The sequence below is a fragment of the Thunnus albacares genome, chromosome 1 (genome assembly GCF_914725855.1).
Source record: "Thunnus albacares chromosome 1, fThuAlb1.1, whole genome shotgun sequence".
Lineage (NCBI taxonomy): Eukaryota > Metazoa > Chordata > Actinopteri > Scombriformes > Scombridae > Thunnus > Thunnus albacares.
The window spans coordinates 24,549,124-24,566,776 of record NC_058106.1 but is presented as its reverse complement, the minus strand read 5'-3'; the positions used below and the strand labels follow the sequence as shown (position 1 = coordinate 24,566,776).

General features: G+C 36.9%; 1 protein-coding gene across 1 annotated transcript; it reads left to right on the top strand.

Annotated features, from left to right (window-relative positions):
* Positions 1-390: 390 nt before the first annotated feature.
* On the top strand, positions 391-16,940 carry LOC122982210 (polycystic kidney disease protein 1-like 2). Its single transcript, XM_044351355.1, has 23 exons — positions 391-1,386; positions 2,699-2,806; positions 2,961-2,986; positions 3,070-3,100; positions 3,201-3,262; positions 3,364-3,426; positions 3,528-3,686; positions 3,805-3,917; positions 4,051-4,174; positions 4,268-4,390; positions 5,379-5,595; positions 5,880-6,061; positions 6,151-6,381; positions 7,012-7,113; positions 7,876-8,054; positions 8,849-8,995; positions 9,114-9,316; positions 11,836-12,023; positions 12,307-12,439; positions 13,400-13,595; positions 13,714-13,933; positions 14,159-14,243; positions 15,633-16,940. Exons 1-23 carry the CDS (start codon positions 1,059-1,061, stop codon positions 15,677-15,679), a joined length of 3,267 nt encoding a protein of 1,088 aa, XP_044207290.1. The 5' UTR covers positions 391-1,058; the 3' UTR covers positions 15,680-16,940.
* The last annotated feature ends 713 nt before the right edge of the window (positions 16,941-17,653 follow it).

The window sequence follows — 17,653 nt, the reverse complement described above, 5'->3', positions numbered from 1 at the left end:
CATGTGTGGGGTGGATCATGCTGTGGATGCAGGAGGAGATGCAAAAAGGGACGTTGATGGTCATTCAGCTCAGTCCACAGGCAAAGTGAAAGTACTGAAATGGATAATTAAATTCACTGAATTTGAGAAAACAATATTTATTTTTGATAAAGCATAATTAGAGTACATACACAGTTATCTACAGTATGTTTAACAGCCTACAAAAAGCTGAAATCTGCCCTTGTAAGTAAAGGATGAAAGGTGCATCCAGTGGTGAAAAGTAACTAATTTACTCAAGTACAATTTTAAGGTTCTTGTACTTTACTTGAATATTTTTATTTTATGCTAATTGATACTTCTACTCCACTACATTTGAGGGAAATATTGAACTTTTTACTCCACTACATTTATTTGACAACTTTAGTTACTTTTCAGATCACAATTTTACATAAAATAACATAATGTTGAGCTTATAAATTATGCTGCATTGTTGAAGATTAAATCAGTGGTTCCCGAACTTTTTGGCTTATGGCCCTTTACAAAAAATCAGTGTGTTTTTGTGTCTCTTTGTCACGTTGCAGATGTCTATGAGTTGTTTGCAGTTCCACCAAAGAGACATTTCCCCTCACATGGTTTCAAATAAGCAGCTGTTTGAGGCCCAAAGAAGTAAAACCCTCCAATATTTCACGTAAATGCAAAGATTAAGGAAAAGTTCTGAAAAATTAATCCAAATTTATGTAGCAGAACTTCATTTTTTCTCCTTTCCTACCCAATCTATCATCTCAAATCCTCTCAGATTTATACCAGATTTTTGTTAGATTTTTTAAAAAGTATTTTTACATTGTAGTATTGAGACTTAAGTAAAGGATCTTTACTCTGATCTTTGGTGACACCAAGTAACTCCTTCACTTTGCATCTTGTTTGAGTGTCTGCAGTGATTTTCCTAAACAGATGCAGAGTTTTTTCTGGAGAAAGCTCTCTAATTTCCATATGACAGATTGAAGCGACCTTGCTCAGTTGCTGTTTCTGCCACAGTTTCTGCAGCACTATGTTCTTTAGCTCTGAACATTATAATAACTATGGAACTGTTACTCCGAACTTCTGTCTTTTTGTGGATTGTTGTTGGGTTTCTATCGTTATCTGAGACGTCTGAATCCTGTTCAGACAATGACGACCTCTCGCTGTGTGAATTTGTTATCGGAAATGTCTGTTTTGAGTTAGTTCGGGGGAGTAAAACCTGGTCCCAAGCCAGGAGCAGCTGTGAAAAGCGAGGAGGAGAGCTACTAAGGGTGATTAACAGCCCCATCAAAATTTACCTGAAGAACATCACCAGAGAGAGAAACATCAGCAACTTCACCTGGTGGCTGGGGGAAGGGGTTCGAGAAAAGTACCAGGAACCCATTATGGGTGAGTGAAACATGTCAACATTTTATTGCTTGTGCATTTTTTCCCCATTTTTAAAGCTTATTGTATTTTTGTCTTATCATCTTTGAGCAATGTTTGAGGCCTCCTGTTACAGGTGTCATAGAGAGGTGGGCAGTTAGACTAAAGTGATGTCAAGTAAATTTAATTTCACAAAATCACAAATTAGCCTCAGAAGGCTTTATGATATGAACAGAAGGCAACCTTTACTTTTAAATCCTCAGTGTTGATGAGGGAAAACTCCACACAGAATCCCTTTAAATGGGAATAAATAGCAAGTAGAGAGAGAATCCAGAAATAACAACAGAGAAATTACAATATAGGGAAACAGAACAACATTATGTGAATAAAGTGCAAGTATATGATTAAGTAAAGTCTCTCATGCACTAAATAAGGCTGAGTGTCATGCAAAATCTTTGAATAAAGGTACATGAGTTTCATTACTGATAAAAAAACAAACAATAATAGATATATATTTTTATACTATCCTTTGTTGCTCAATATAAACATGTTTACTTACTGAATAACAATAATAACAATTTTTTGAAACGCGTCAGTATTCAATTCTGTTTTTACTCAGCAGCACATGAAGTTTGCCAAAAAAAAAAAATTAACAAAACTACAACACAGTGATGATGAAATGTCTTTCGTCCTTTAAATGTAAATGAGATGCTGATTTGTTGTTGGTTCATGAATAACAAATGTTGTTTATCACACACCATGAAAGCATTGTTACCCCATAATGAAATCACAAAGCAAGTGAAACTAAATATTTAATTTGTGGTGTGTCTGTTTTTTTTACTGTTGGATGGCACTTTTGATGATAGCAAATGTGACAAATTTGAAAACTGTGACTTAATATAGTACAGCCCACTCGATGTGATTTGATCTTGTCAGTGTTGAGTCAGAATTGACGTCACTCCAGTGTTCACAGTTCTGTATGAGTTATATGTAATATCCACTTTCTAAATAGCCTACACTAGTTATCTTGTGATATATGTGTACTGTACTAAAATTTTCTAGAGCTAAATACAATCAATCAATTAATCTATTAGTTCAACAGAAAATTAATTAATCATTAAAATGATTTATAAAACAAAAATGCCAAACATTTCAGCTTTTCAAATGTTTTTTTATTTAAATATCATTGGATGATTCTGGACCAAATGATTCATTGATTAATCTTAAAAATAATAATATACATATTAATCGATGATGACACAATTGTAGCTTAAAATGCAGTAATGTCCTAAAAAGGAAGCCTTCCTAATGATTTGTCTGCGTGTGTTTATGGCAGATAATGGTGGCGTTTCCAGTGACGACTGCACATACGTGAAGCTGAATCCTCTTCAGCTCATCACTACATCTGACTGCAACCAGAAACGTGGCTCCCTCTGCACCCACAGTAGGCAGCTCATCACAACTTTAACCCCTTCCATCCCTTCCTCCTTTCCTTCCTTTCCTCATCCTTCTCTTCTCTTGCATTTATAACAACTGTGTGAAGTTAATTGTAACATTCAGTAGGATGCTTTTTTAAAAGTGTCACTCTTGTTTTAAAGATTTGTGGCCTTCATCCAACACAAAGGTAAGAAATGCATCTTTCAGTCAGTAACAAGCTATATAAACATCCAGACTCAATTTTCATGTTTGTTCATGTTTTCCTTTCAGAATTTAGTGTCCAGTCACGCAACCAGATCTCGTAAGTGAGATCACACATAATGTGTCACATCAACAACAGCAGCGCAAGTGAAGAACCAAACGGTAATGCTGTCTATCTTTATTTCTCAAATGGATTTCAGGGCTCAAAAGGAGCGTAAACACCATGGCTTTGCACGTCACAGACATTAACAAACTTCTCCTGGTGAGAGATGCATCAACAATATTTGATTCACAAATTGCAAAAATCATTTAATGGTGGTAACTAGCCTTTCAAAGTATAAAAATGCTGTTTTTCTGAGACAGGAAGCAGATAAAGAACTCCTGCGAATGGAAACAGAAGCAGGGGAGCCGACAAATGACAACAGGGTGGGTACATTGGAAAGCCCGTGGATATTACATCACTCACCTCTTTTATGTTGAAAGTTTATCATGGCAAATTAAATTCTGTCTGCTTATCTCTCTCACAGGACAAATTCATTCAGTATTTGTTGGAAGCTACTAAAAAACTGACGCCGACATTTGCGTTGCAAAACAGTGACACTGTCAGTCACATCATCAACTGTGGCTCTGGCATCCTCCTTCTCTCAATGAAAAAATGTGATATCCTGACAAACCCAAACCCTAAGGTTAGTTCAATAAAATGTGTGCCTGTATTTCAGCTTTAAGAAATCATACATATTACCGACATCACATCACTATAATGGCTGTTAAAATAAGGCGATGTTGCATTTTCTTCCCCTTCAGTCTTTATTTGAGCAGGTCTTTGAGATCTTTCGGATGGTTTCTCTGCTGCTGGGTTCGGCAACCAATCAGAGAATTGTTATTAAACACTCAACAGGCTATATCTATCAGGGCAGGTTAGTATTTTCTTTCAGAATATTGCCTGACATTTCTTCAAATAACTTTGCATCTTTCATTCCCTTTATAACCTTATAATATAGCAGAAAATGTATGTAAAAACTGAATATTTTCACATTTATTTCCTCTCAGTTATACACCTGCTGACCTCAGCAATGCAGTGCTGGGTTCAGAAAAAGATGGTGAGTTCATCAGACTCCCCTCATATGAAGCACTCAAGCCTCAGCTTGGACGTTACAGCACAATCATCACTCAGGTCTGTGTGTGTCACAATCATGTGTATGTCTAAGTTTTTGTGTCTTTGTTGTCACCAACAGCCTTTTTACATTTGAGTTTTTCTCCTTCTAAGATGGCCACGTTCTCAGGGAATCCCCATCTGTCTGATGACAACATCTCAGGAACTGTTTGCAGCCTTTTACTCAGTGATGGAGTCTCAGACATCAGGTTGGAAAACCTGACAGAGATGATAGAGGTACAGCGGTGATGAGACATACTGCTCATGAACGTGCACACCAGGTTTTGTAGCATTAGAGCGATAACATTAAAAACATGTGACCTCATGTTTTTCAGTATTGGTGGCAAACAGAGGGAAAGTGTAGGTGGCATTTGTAAGGGACAAAATCATTGTGCGTTATTATCAAATAATTCAACGCTAGAGTGTGATGCTCCTCAATGGCATGTGAAAAGCAACAGCTAGTGACACCGTGTTTATCAGAGCACTTAGTTCATTATGAGCTCCCTAGATAAACAGTGGAGTGAGTAGTGACAAGGACCACAAAACACAAGAATTGGCTGTTCCAAAATGATGAGAAAGGGTGATAAATATATTACTAAGAGAAGAAGAACAACAACAACACGGAGAAAAAGAAGAACAATTTTTCATTTTTTTTTTTAATGCATACAAATATGCACAGTTCACATGGAGCAAAGTAGAGGAGAACTAACACACATAAGAGGAAGGTTACTCCAAAAAACAACTGAAGCATTGTTCCAGTTTCTTTGGAGCAACCTTACTTTTCTAAATGTAATCATGATCTACTAGAAAAAATAAGAGAAAAGGCTAATTAAATCGTCCATTTGCCTTCTTTTCCACACTTTTGAAAGCAATGTTTTTGCTGTTTTTAAACAACCTTAAATCATAAAAAATTAAACAAGTATTCAAATGTTGATCTTTACATCCAAATATTTCAGCCGTTTTTTTTTTGAGCCATAACATGAAAATTGTATTAAGGTATTATTTATAGTACAGAATCTACATAGCTCCCACAATCTGTTTTCTTTCTGGATCTTTTTCAATCTTCCAACTTCATCATCTAGAGGAGAAATACCTCTTCTTAATCTGCAATGCAAAATCTTTGGCATGACGTAACATATGATTCGGGGCTATGTATCTGCTAAATTAACATACAGTATATATTTTAATAGTAATAATAGTAACTTGCTTTCTCCGGTTTCTCCAGATCTTCATGCCTCATCCAAATGCGTCACTGATAAATAGTACCGTTGTCTTGGAGAAAAACACAAAAGCGCTGACCACAATCAATGTCTCGGACCCTAACGTGACCATCTTCTTCAGCGCGGAGCCCAGTGAAAATGTGTCATTGGTTGTTATGTTGTCGCAAGGGTCACCTCCTAATTCTACCTATGTTAGAAACACAACCATCCTGAGCCAAACAGGTATTGATCTATTACTGCATACCCTAACCTGTCCTCATCAATTTTATTGATTATATCTTATGAATCCAGTGTAACCCTCTGTAGCACCATCCCGATCCAGGTAGGCACTAAGAGCAACATGATGTATCCTTAAAACAAGTACAGACACACTCAATTTGAATGGTTTGCCTTACATGTACCTATGTGCCCCCTTGTGTATTAATTACTCAAAAAGACAATGTATTTATTTTTTTATTTAAATTGGTTATTAGAATAGCAATTATGTTGGCTGCTTTTTGCAACAGGAGGCTACCGTTGGATGATAACCCCAGAGATGTTGCAGCAGACTCCTGGGGTCTGGTATGTCGACACTAGACTCTTCAATTCCACATGGGAGCCAGGCCTGACACTGACGACCACATCTTTTATGAGCAAGTGCTTGTACTGGCACAAAGGGAGGCAGACATGGAGCACTGATGGCTGTCAGGTGAATTTCCACCGGGACAAAGCCAATCTTGTACTGTACCGTAATTTCTTCGAATAACACCAGTACTTTCGTATATGATTTTGTCTCAGGTGGGTGAGAAAAGTACTCCAGAGCAAACACAATGTCTGTGTAACCACCTCACTCTCTTTGGGAGTTCCCTCTTTGTGATGCCGAACTACGTGGACATAAGTCGCACAGCAGAGTTGTTTGCGACAGTGTCTCGCAATTATGTGGTGCTGGCGCTGCTGTGTGCTTTCTTCGGCCTCTACCTGGTCACTCTGCTGTGGGCCTGCTATGCCGACCGCAGGTCACGCTCCAAGGTGAGTCACTACAGAAGTAATAAAGAGGTCTTTAATATTATGTGAGGTTTACATCCAGAATGCAATGAAACTATCAAGTCATCAAGTCATATTTTTAAAAACCATAGACACTACACCTGCTATTTTTTAACCCTTACATGTTGTTCAGGGTCAGATTTGACCACTTTTTTCTTTTAGCCTGAAATTTGATGAATTCTCCTAATGTGACCCAGAATATGCAAACATGGAAATATTTCAACTTTTCAAAAACATTTTTTGTGCAGCTGATGCACATAATTTGATACAAATCTTGCATTTTTCACATATGATATAGTTCACCGTTCTCCAGTTTTACGTGACATCGGACCATCATATAGTGTGATTGTAAATGTTTTTTCTCCATAAACAAAAAGTGTAAAACCTGCTCTCTGAAAGCTTCATTAAGGATTAATCACACATTTATAAATGACTGATGAGGTATTCGTGGATAATTTGTGGTTTAGAAATGAGAAAAAACAGTATGTGAAGGCTAAATGGTGTATATTGAATTTAGAAACTAACCTCTTCATGTTCATTCCAATGCACAAATAAAGCCATTTCTGCCAACACATTCATATTTATGCACCACAATGTTTTATGTTGAACTATCAGAGGAAGATGACTCTGCTGGAGGACAACCATCCAGGTGCTCAGTACAACTACCTGATCAGTGTCCAAACTGGCCATCGTAAGAATGCCGGGACTAGTGCCAATGTAAGAGTCTTCTTTCATTGATACACTGATGATTGTTCGGTTATGACAGTGAAATGAAATAACACATAAAAAACCTTTTATTGAAGGTATTGTGTGTCTTGGCTTGCATGTTTCAGTATATTAACTACAAATTGTGTATACTTTGAATTAATACTTAAGGTATTGTTGATCATTGCATTTGTCCTACCTTCCAAGCAGCCAGTGGTTACAGTATAAAAATCTACTTTTAGATACTTGGCACTTGCTTTAGTTGTAGAACATTTTGATGTCAACATATCTAATGATCTTAACATCATTGCTTCCCGTCATCGAGTTGAAAGCAGGGATTGTTTTAAAATCTTTGCTCATGTGAAGCCCTAAAAAATTTAAAAATTAATTTTTGAATTTTACTGCATTCAGACAGACACATTTGATTGTTTCTTTACTTAAAATTGTTGCTTTTCAGCCACCAACTCACAAGTCTTGGGTATTAGAACTCCCATCCAACACTTGAATGCATCAGCCTTAAAGAATATTAAAATTAATATGCTTTCCTCAACTGTGTTATCACACAATGATCATGTAACTTTGACAACATAAAATAGAAAAATGTTTACAGAGATGGATTACCCGTGATCATGCAAGGTAAGATTCTGAAATTAACTCAAACCAGCTCAGAAAGTATGAAAAACACAGATTAATCCAGAATACTAAATATATTGTAGACATGTCTGAGTCCATGATGCTGATATGTGAACCCAGTGCTGTTGTGCTCTCCTGTAGGTCACAGTGAAGCTGATTGGCTCTGAGGGAGAGAGCGACACACACAACCTCACAGACCCTGAAAAGCCTGTGTTTGAGAGAGGAGCTGTCGATATGTTCCTGTTGGCCACACCCTTCCCACTGGGTGAAGTGCGAAACCTCAGGCTGCAGCACGACAACTCCGGAGGTCATCCCTCATGGTACTAGAGTCAAGTACTCAACATATGTAACACTATGCCACATCACGGCACAGTGTTTCCCATAAAAATAAAAAAAGTAGTTCATGGAAGCTATTTGAAGATTTATTATTAAACTAATATAATTGAAGCTGACTTGATACAGCTTTGTGTCATGTTTTAGGTTGTTGAAGTGAGATATTTACACTGGTGGTGTGGTGTTTTATGCTTAAATTAATTCAGCTCCACACTGAACATGTGGATAATTGGTGGATGTCAGTGTAAATCTGTAAACATGGTTGTTAGAGATGTGTGCAGGTAGCATTTATTGCCTCTCTGCCAGACTGCTTGCTGGCTTCTTCACAGTCACACTTCAAAATGTCAGGCCCGCCTCATAGTTTAGCACTACCTTGTTATCACTTCTCATTAAATAACACTTTGAGCATACTTTACAGGTCCATACACACATACTTTGATGGAGAGTAGAGCGGTCATAAAGAATCACACACACAAAATGCTTTAAGCAAAATTCAGAGCTTCCAGTAAGACACTAGTTTGATGCTATCTCTACTTGTGATATAATTTATATATCATGGTTCGTTACACAACACTTACACATTCTTAGTATCGCCTTTGGCCACAGGCAAGAAATCTCTGCGTAAAATCGGTGATTAGAAACTTCGAAGAAAAATACACAAAGTTCATAATGTGTTTAATTGGTGCTCCCAAAAAATCTGTTGATATTGTCGAACATTTTCATTTTCCACATGGAAGTATCCATACGGTAAATGTAAATTATGAATTTCTCTTGTATAAAGGTATATAAACAAGGTGACCATACAGGACCTCCAAACAAGACACGTTTTTCACTTCCTCTGTCAATGCTGGCTGAGCGCTGACCGCGGAGACGGCATGACCAAGAAAACTTTCAATGCTGCAAAGAACAACGAGATTGCCAGCTTCAGGTCAGAAGTGGACCATTTTACACAGATTGAAATATACTATCTCCGCTCTGAAAAATGTTCATAGGAAAGTCACGTGTAGTGGTTAGTGTCATTATGGGTTTTTGCCTCTTTCTGTCAGGAATATTTTCCAGAGCAGAACATCGACTGGCTTCAGGGATGAACACATCTGGGTGTCCATAGTGGATCCCCCCTCAAGGAGTCCGTTCACACGTGCCCAGAGAGTCTCTTGCTGCATGAGCCTGCTCCTCTGTACCATGGCCATCAATATCGCCTTTTGGAACATTCCCACAGATGAGAACTCGCCAGTACTCTTCTCCTTTGGTGAATTAATGTTTTTTATATTATTTTGGCTGTTTCTTAGCTTTCTGACCTGAAGCGTAACATTTAATTAAAGAGGGAAAACTATGCCTTATATTAATTTCATCAATGTTGTTGTTGGTTATAGGTCATATGATAAGTATGTAGCCTACAGAAAACACAAACTGACTGGTGAACAATCCTTTTGTAGGGAAAAACAAACAAATATCTTAATTGTGATATAATGAGAGGTTTTCAGTGACTCTGTTATTGGAGTCTAAAAGTTTAGGATGAAAGGTCAAATAGTTGGAGCCGATATGTGAGCTGAGGTGAAAGGTATAATTTGAGTTAATTGGCTGTCTTGTCTCTTGGCATGTTGTTTTATCTCCAATACTTCTGCCTCCACATGTACAACTGAAACATTTGGAACTAGAAGAGTACAGATCTCCATCAGGTGTATATAGTCAAGATGGCGGTGAGGATAACAAAAACGTGGATTTATTAATCTCGTATCGTGACTTATTTTAGTGGATCATAACATATCAGGAATGTAATTAATCAGCAGATGCTTTGTTTCAAGATGAGACCAAACTTTTCTATGGATATCAGTTTTTGAGTCACGACCGATGCCAAAATGTGGCCTGCAACAGACTAGGTAAGCCTTGTTTGTAGCCTAGCCAACTGCCAGAAATGCCTTTTGCTTTGTTGTAACACATATCGACTGCTGAAAAGACGGAAGTCTAAGCTTTACGGCAGGCTCATAAGGTATCTTTTCGACATTTATTTGAATTCACAACACAACCAGCTCTCAAGGTACCGTGGTAACAACACATGATTGGATTAACACGCGGACACACGACCAAACGCATGTTCAGCTATGGAGGTCTCAGCATAGCCTGGCAGCAATGAATGAATAGAATATGTTGGATGGAAGAGTTGAGCCACCTTTACAAGGCTTTGCTTGGGTGTTGAAAAGCCATACTAGTCCCATCACTAATTTTTGCACTTTTGCAACATTGTTCTTACAGCATATGTATGAATATGTGTGGGTGTATGTAATCAGCAACTCTCCAGCGTCAGCAGTATGTGTATCTGTGTTGATAAGAAGCATCTCATTCAGCTGGGTTTTATCTCACAAACTCACCCATTCACATTCAGCAGATTCTCCACAAGAGGGAGTTGTTCATTCATTCTCAGACCAGATCTGCACATGATAAACCACCTATAGGAAAGAAAAGTAATATATGTTTACATACAGGCAAAAAAGTAAGAGTTGCAGTAAGTTCAAAACGCTAACACAGGCATGAGTGTTACAGCTGTACTATTCTTTACGTGTGGGTGTGTTTGAGATTTGTTTGACGTGTTAGCTACAATAAAGAAATTGCAAATAAGTCGCACTAAAATAGGAATACAATTCAGGGTGTGTCTGAAAAATACAAAATGTAACTTTTAAAGATATTGTGAATTAATTATTTTCTTTTTACATTTTTTAAAGATTATTTTTAGAGTATTTTTTGCTTTTATTCAACTGCTGAAAGTGGAGAGAGACAGGAAATGGGTATTGCAAGTTACCAAAGCTGTTTCCTAAATTTCAACAATAAATGAACACTGTCTTTCTATAAACACATATAACCTTGAAGGATCTTAAAGGACGGGTTCACAAATTTTTAAGTCTGTCTTAAAACAACAGTCAAGTACACAAATGAACATTGAAATATGTTTTTCTTGCCATAATCGTTCCTCCTGTTCATACTGTCCATTAGAAGATCCCTTCATAATGCAATTACAAGTGATGGAGGACAAAATCCACAGCCCTACTTCTGTACAAAAATGCATTTAAACATTTATCTGAAGCTATAAATTATAATATTATATTATTATATTAATTATAATATAATATATAATATTTATATATTATAAATATCTTTCAACATTACATTCTTTTTAGTGCCAAAGTCCCTTTTTTTGTTACTATAATTTCACCGCAGCTCAACAAGGAAACACAAAGAGGAAATTTGATACTAAAGAGACTATAATGTGGCAGATATCCATTGATATGACTAACTCAGACTGCTGAAGCCTCATATAAGCTTCAGATCAACTTTTAAATACATTTTTGCACAAAATAACTGTGTGGACACACTGTGGATTTTGGTCCCCAACACTTGAGCACTTTTAATAGCCAGTATGAACAGGAGAAATGATTACAGCGAGGAAAACCTCTTTCAGTGTTCATTTGGGCACCTGACTGTTGTTTTAAGACAGACTCGAAAAAATGTGAACTTATCCTTTAAATTACGTTTATTACTTTTTTCAGTTATCAGCACATGGCTTATTGCACTTAATGCACAAACTGCAACTATATAAAAACAATCTGTAGCTGTAAAGCTCCTTTCCTGCAGGTGGTGCAGGTGAGTAATTGCCTTTCTTGCGTCTACAGTGTAGATGATGTTCACTGCTATGTCTTCAACTGCAGCTCTAAACTAACACTGCTGTTGTTTTTGTATCACCAACACTGTGTCCTTGTTTTCATATCTATCCAGGTTCATTGAAAATCACCTGGCAGGACGTCATGGTGGGGGTCGAGAGTGGTCTTCTCATGTTCCCAATCAACATCCTCATCATCACCATCTTCCGAAGCATCAGACCCCGCATCATTTCAAAATCACAAAAAGCCGACTCTGAGGATAACTTGAGACCCCAAGCAGTTACCATACCAACCATTCTAAAGGTGTGTTTTGTATTATCTGATCTCAATGAGTGTGAGAGTGTGATTAGCACTTTTTTGTGTGACTCCTTTTGTGCAATGCTCTGATGAATACGTGCCTCATCACTGACCTTATGAGTGCACAAATACATTTTTGAGTTCAGATTATGTTGTGTTGTGTCTGTGTGGCTCTGACTCCTGCTGATTACTAACTGTGTTACGTGTACTCCTACCTTTTTTGTGTGTATTTGTTCAAGTAGTATACAGTACACTTAGCATTTGCTATTTGTTGTAAATCCTACCATAGGATACAGAGGAGGTGATTTCTTTGGTGAGCAGAAGTCAGAGGAACAAGATGTCAGAGACACACAGGCTGGAGTCCACCACTGACCTCTACACTGCCTTGGACAGAGTGCATGAATTCATCCAGCTTATGCAAGGTCGTTTTGATCAATGTTAAGAGCATTATGTAACCCAGTAAAACACTTCCATAGCCTATGAGAAGGCCACTGCATTCAGCCAGAGAATCAGTCCTCCTTTTGAAATAAAAAAATGGTTTTACAGCAGGTTTTCTATTTTAAAGTCAAGATAAGAAAATTACATACAACCAAAATGAATTTGCATGGGCTGGTTATATTGTTTTTGTCAACAACTCCCATGAAAAGACCAAAAACAACTAAGTGTTTGTCCATCTCTCAGTACTTTCCAACTTTCCCAGCCTGTCTGTTGCTCTCATCCCCAAACCCATATATAGATCTGTAAAAATAGATTGCAAATATACACATTACTAATTTTGTAAAACAGCTGGGCACTGTATTTTTGGCAAACGTTACTCAAACAAATAATGCATTTGTTGGGGACTTCTTTCAGCTGCACATCTGGTGCACCAGTCAGGACAGCAGGACAATTTATGTGAGATCCTAAAATAAACTTAAGTGCCTGTGTTCATCTTAATCAAGCAACATGTCACCTAGTGAAATGATTGACTCACTGGTGTGTTTTTAATAATTTTTGGACAACAGTGGAGGCCTATGGCACAGAGGAATAATCAATATGAGGCATTCAATACACAGGAAATACATTTAGTAGGATCAGTTCATTGTTGATTTATATCGTCATGAAATTTGTTGACAATAAGGAAAATATATGATATAGGGATGCAACTAATGATTATTTTCATTATCGATTGGTCGATATATCGATATGTGGACCATATTCTCGATTTGTCCAACAGTCCAAAACACAAATTTATTAAATTTACTATAATATAAGGTCAAGTAGACACAGCGGTTTCACACATTTAATAACCTGGAACCAGTGAATTTTTGGTATTTTTGCTTGAAAAAAGACTGAAATGATTAATTGATTATAAAATAGTTGTATATGTGTTTCTGTCAAAGGTGAGACTGAGAGTGACCCCCACTGGGTGTACTGCAGCAAGTTCCTCCTAGCTGGTCTCTGTCACCTCCTGATGTGTCTGGAGAAATTGGATGGAAGGAGCCTCCCGAGTCCACAGGAGTACCAGCAGGCCCTCAACATCACCAACCTGCTGGTTCGCAAGGCTGAGATGGTCTTCAGCTGCCACTTGGCCTACTGGTCAGCACAAATAATCTGCACAGGGGGGAAATATCACTAGTTTCATTTAACCAGAATATCTCATGTGTCGTCCTCTGTCCTTCTTTTCCTCTCATTCCTCGCTTCTCTCTTGGCCCAGCCCACCCCCCGTGAAGAAGAAGAAGAAGAGGTCAGCGGGCTGCTGGCTGCCCTGGTGGTGTGTGTTCCTGGGCTGGTTCCTGTTGCTGTCCATCAGTGGGGTGTCCACTTTCTTCACCTTGTTGTATGGCTTTCAGTACGGCAAAGAAAAGTCCATCAAGTGGGTCATATCTCTGGGCCTCTCCCTCTTCCAGAGCATCTTTATACTGCAGCCTCTCAAGGTGGGTCAAGATGGAAAAAACCTCTACTGTATCAACATATTCTTCCTAAAAAAAAACATTTAATTTAGTGATCAGTCTGAAAACTGTGCTGTTTGTAGAATAAAATCATTTGCTTCCAGCAGAATCATACGATCAGCTTAAAATATTTTTGTTTCAGCTTTTATATTTCTGTGTATCATTATAATCATTTCTCAAACATATTCCATGGTTTGCTTTTGTTAAAAGGTGATAGGGGTTGCTGTCTTTTTCGCCCTTCTGCTGAAACCCGTAGCTGTGGAGGAGACTGAGGAAATTGAGCAAGTGCTATTAGGTAAGAAGGTAGAAAACTATTATGAAGCCCATTTGTTGCCGCACAGGTCCGCTGTACATATAACCAGTATAGTATCTTTTTATCACTATTGTTTTAATATATTTTCATCATCCCTAAAGCTGCTAAAATTGACATTTTCATATCTTTTCATGAGCAATGGAATCAAATGACGGTGTATGTGAAACGTGCCCTATAGGGACAAACCAACAGATAATTATAACCTGACTCTGCAGTTCCCTTCAGCTCTACACAGTGTTTTAGTGTCTTTCAGCTCATTTTTTGGTTTCCCAGCTCTCAACTTTACTGTTTTGGTTTGCTCTCATCAGTGTTGTTTCATCTGTAGCAGGCACTGTTTTCATTAAAAACAAAAAGCTCTAAAAACCCTTGCCCCCTCCACCTGGATAAATTGGCCATGTTGTGCCTCCACACAGGCATTTTGTCTTTTACTATGGTGTCTTTTTTTTACTGTGATGTCATTTACTTTTATCTATTTATTGTCTTGTCTGTTAGTATGGTTATGACCTGAACAAAATGAATTTCCCTTGTGGACAATAAAGAACATCTAATCTAATCTAATCTAACTCACAGTACATTACCTATCCAGAACCAAACAGCAGATACACAAAGTTCGCGATGAAGAGGTGAACATAGTGGTGCATTTAGCAGGTAAAGAGACCGATATTTTTCTCAAGAGTTGGTGGAAACCAAAACAGAGCTTAAGGAAGAGGGACTGCCAGAAATACAAATTAATGCTAATGTTGTTCCGTATCTGCTGGAGGAGTAAATACACATCTGTTCACCACAACTTAAAAGCAGATAATATGTCAGTGTTGTGCTTACAGCTTGTTTCCTCTGCCCCGAAAAATGGTTTAAAAAAATCAGTTAGTGCAGGTTATAAAGGTATTTTGTGAATTTAAAACATACCTCAATAGTAAGAGGTATAATTGACTGGATTCAATACTTTTTTCAATTTTCAATTCAATCCTCCAAAAAACTGTAATAATACCTTGTGAAATTCTAGAAACCATCAAAAACATTGAAGTAGAAAGACAAATCTTTTAGTATAAACCTGAAATGTTTGAAGCAAGACTGAAAAAAAAATCGGCCTTTAAATTTCTTTTATCACAGTCCAAACTAATTTATAATTCATAACGTAGACAGAGGTATCCATTCTGTTTTATTTCAGCTTGACTGCAGAGAGCTCTTATGTAATCATGCGTGCGAAACAGTAAAAATATTTGCCTTAAAAACTACAAACTTGTGACCTTTTTAGTTTTTCTCTTCCTCCCAAGTGACTTCTTATTCCTGATCGTATCGGTGCATCCTGCCTTTAGTTAAGGAGCGGTAAAGAACCATGAGTCTTACTGCGCTGTCTTCTCCATTTAACAGAGCAACAAGACAAGTGTAGACGCTACTCTGGCAGGGACACTCTGTGAGGAAGCTGCATTTAGCGGGATGAGCTGTCTACTCCGATGGGCACAGCTGCGATCCACAGCACCCTTGTTTCTTAGACACTCTTTTGCAATTATTGGAAGTTTGACTTTCTGAATATAGAATTACACAACACATTCTGGTGTTTTATGTGTACAGATTTTTTTTTACTTTCTCAAATCATTTATTATACATGACCATGTCTGTGTATATAAAAGAACTGTCTGGTTATTTATTTTAGCCGGGAATAGATTGTTCTTTTTATGCAAACATACTAAATTGGTAGAATCCATTACAGCTACTAGAGGCAAGTTAGTGTGTTTAGCTGTCAAACACAAGTTCTGTCATGAGTTCTTTGAGTTAGGAAAAAATGTCCTCAATCCAATAAAGTAAACATAATCCCACCAGTAATGGAATAGGTGAACTTCTGTCCTTTTGCTGAATGTCAGTATAGATATACTATATACAAAGTCTGTAAAATCTGCAAAGAATGTGCATATTTATTTATTTCTTCATTTAATTTGTCCATAATGTTTGACCTAAGTTAATATTGGCTTTAGTGGAGCATTTTAGTGTTCTATTATTACTCTAAATGCTATTTCATGGGCTCTAACACTGCAACAAAAGGAGGGAATAATGAATTCTTGTTGTTTAAGCATGAAAATAATAAAAAACTTTACGATATTTATTATTGGCACAAATTATTTGGTATTTAGTCTAAAAATACTGACATGGTAAGCCCTCAAAGACCAAACCCATGGGTGTCGACATAACTAGTCTTGACAGCATATGAAGGCCAAACATCGATTAAGCATGAACACAAACTTTCACTTTTTGAAGAGCAGGAGGTGCTTTTATGTAATTGCACATATGGTGGATGATTATTAATTGATCACTTTTTTTCATTTCACCTCCATCACTGTAATATGCTGAATGTGCATGTCTTCTCATCATACATGTCTCTTTCTATGTGATTCAGTTTGTCCTCCCTTTGAATGATTTATGCTGCAGACTTAACTACATTCAAGTTTGTGCTTCTGGTTTGAGAATACAAGTAAGTCTGCAGACACTCGTCTGTTTTAGACCTTCTGTGCTTTATTTAATCATAAGTAGATTATTTATTTATTGTTCTCATTTATTGATACTGTATGTATTGTATGTGTGTACTTGAATAAACTGATCTCTGTTAAAATCTTAATGTATTCATCTGTCAGTGACTTTTGACTGAAAGAGCTGCAGACAGACCGTGGCTGAAAAGTCTTAAAACCTGATTACTAAAAGCATATATCAAGATATATATATATATATATCTTGATATATATATATATATATATATATATATATATATATATATATATATAAAATAAAAATTTTAAAAATATAGTATATTTACATTTCCACAATTTGATGGCAATCAACACACAATGACTGCAGTAAATCCTACACATTGGTCCTTTAACTGTTAATTTTATATAGTTATATAATATTGTACAGAAAACATAGTGCAATTTTGTACAAATTATAAGAAAAACTGAAAAAAGTGTGAAGTCGGTTTAATTGGTAGGTGCTGATTCATTATATTTGAGTTAATACGCAGTTCTTAATTTGCAAAAAATCTTAATAAATTTTAACAAACAGAATGTACTTTGTTTTCAGTATGTAGTTTGTGTGGCAAACAATATGTTAGCATATTAGGTTGTTTCTTAAAAATGCTATAAACAATCTGGTAACACTTAACACCCTAACTTTCCTACCATGAGTGGGCTCTTATCATCTAAGCCAACCTAACCCTTTTTTACATTTCTTATAATTTGTACTACACTGCACCACCCTTTCTGTAAAATTTACTGTTTAAATACCTGCAAATTACATTTAAAAATTCCTGAAAATTAGTATAAAATGAAAGCACCTGCAAAATAAAGTGTTACCAATAGAAAGTGACAGGCTTTATCCCAAAGCATTTGTTTGTCTCTTGCAGA

What these genes read in the sequence shown, in the direction of transcription:
- LOC122982210 (XM_044351355.1), top strand. Translation starts at nt 1,059, where the DNA reads ATGGAACTGTTACTCCGAACTTCTGTCTTTTTGTGGATTGTTGTTGGG. An exon ending in ACAGCACAATCATCACTCAG is followed by an intron (nt 4,175 to 4,267) that starts GTCTGTGTGTGT and finishes TCTCCTTCTAAG; the next exon opens with ATGGCCACGTTCTCAGGGAA. An exon ending in TCCGGAGGTCATCCCTCATG is followed by an intron (nt 8,055 to 8,848) that starts GTACTAGAGTCA and finishes TCTTGTATAAAG; the next exon opens with GTATATAAACAAGGTGACCA.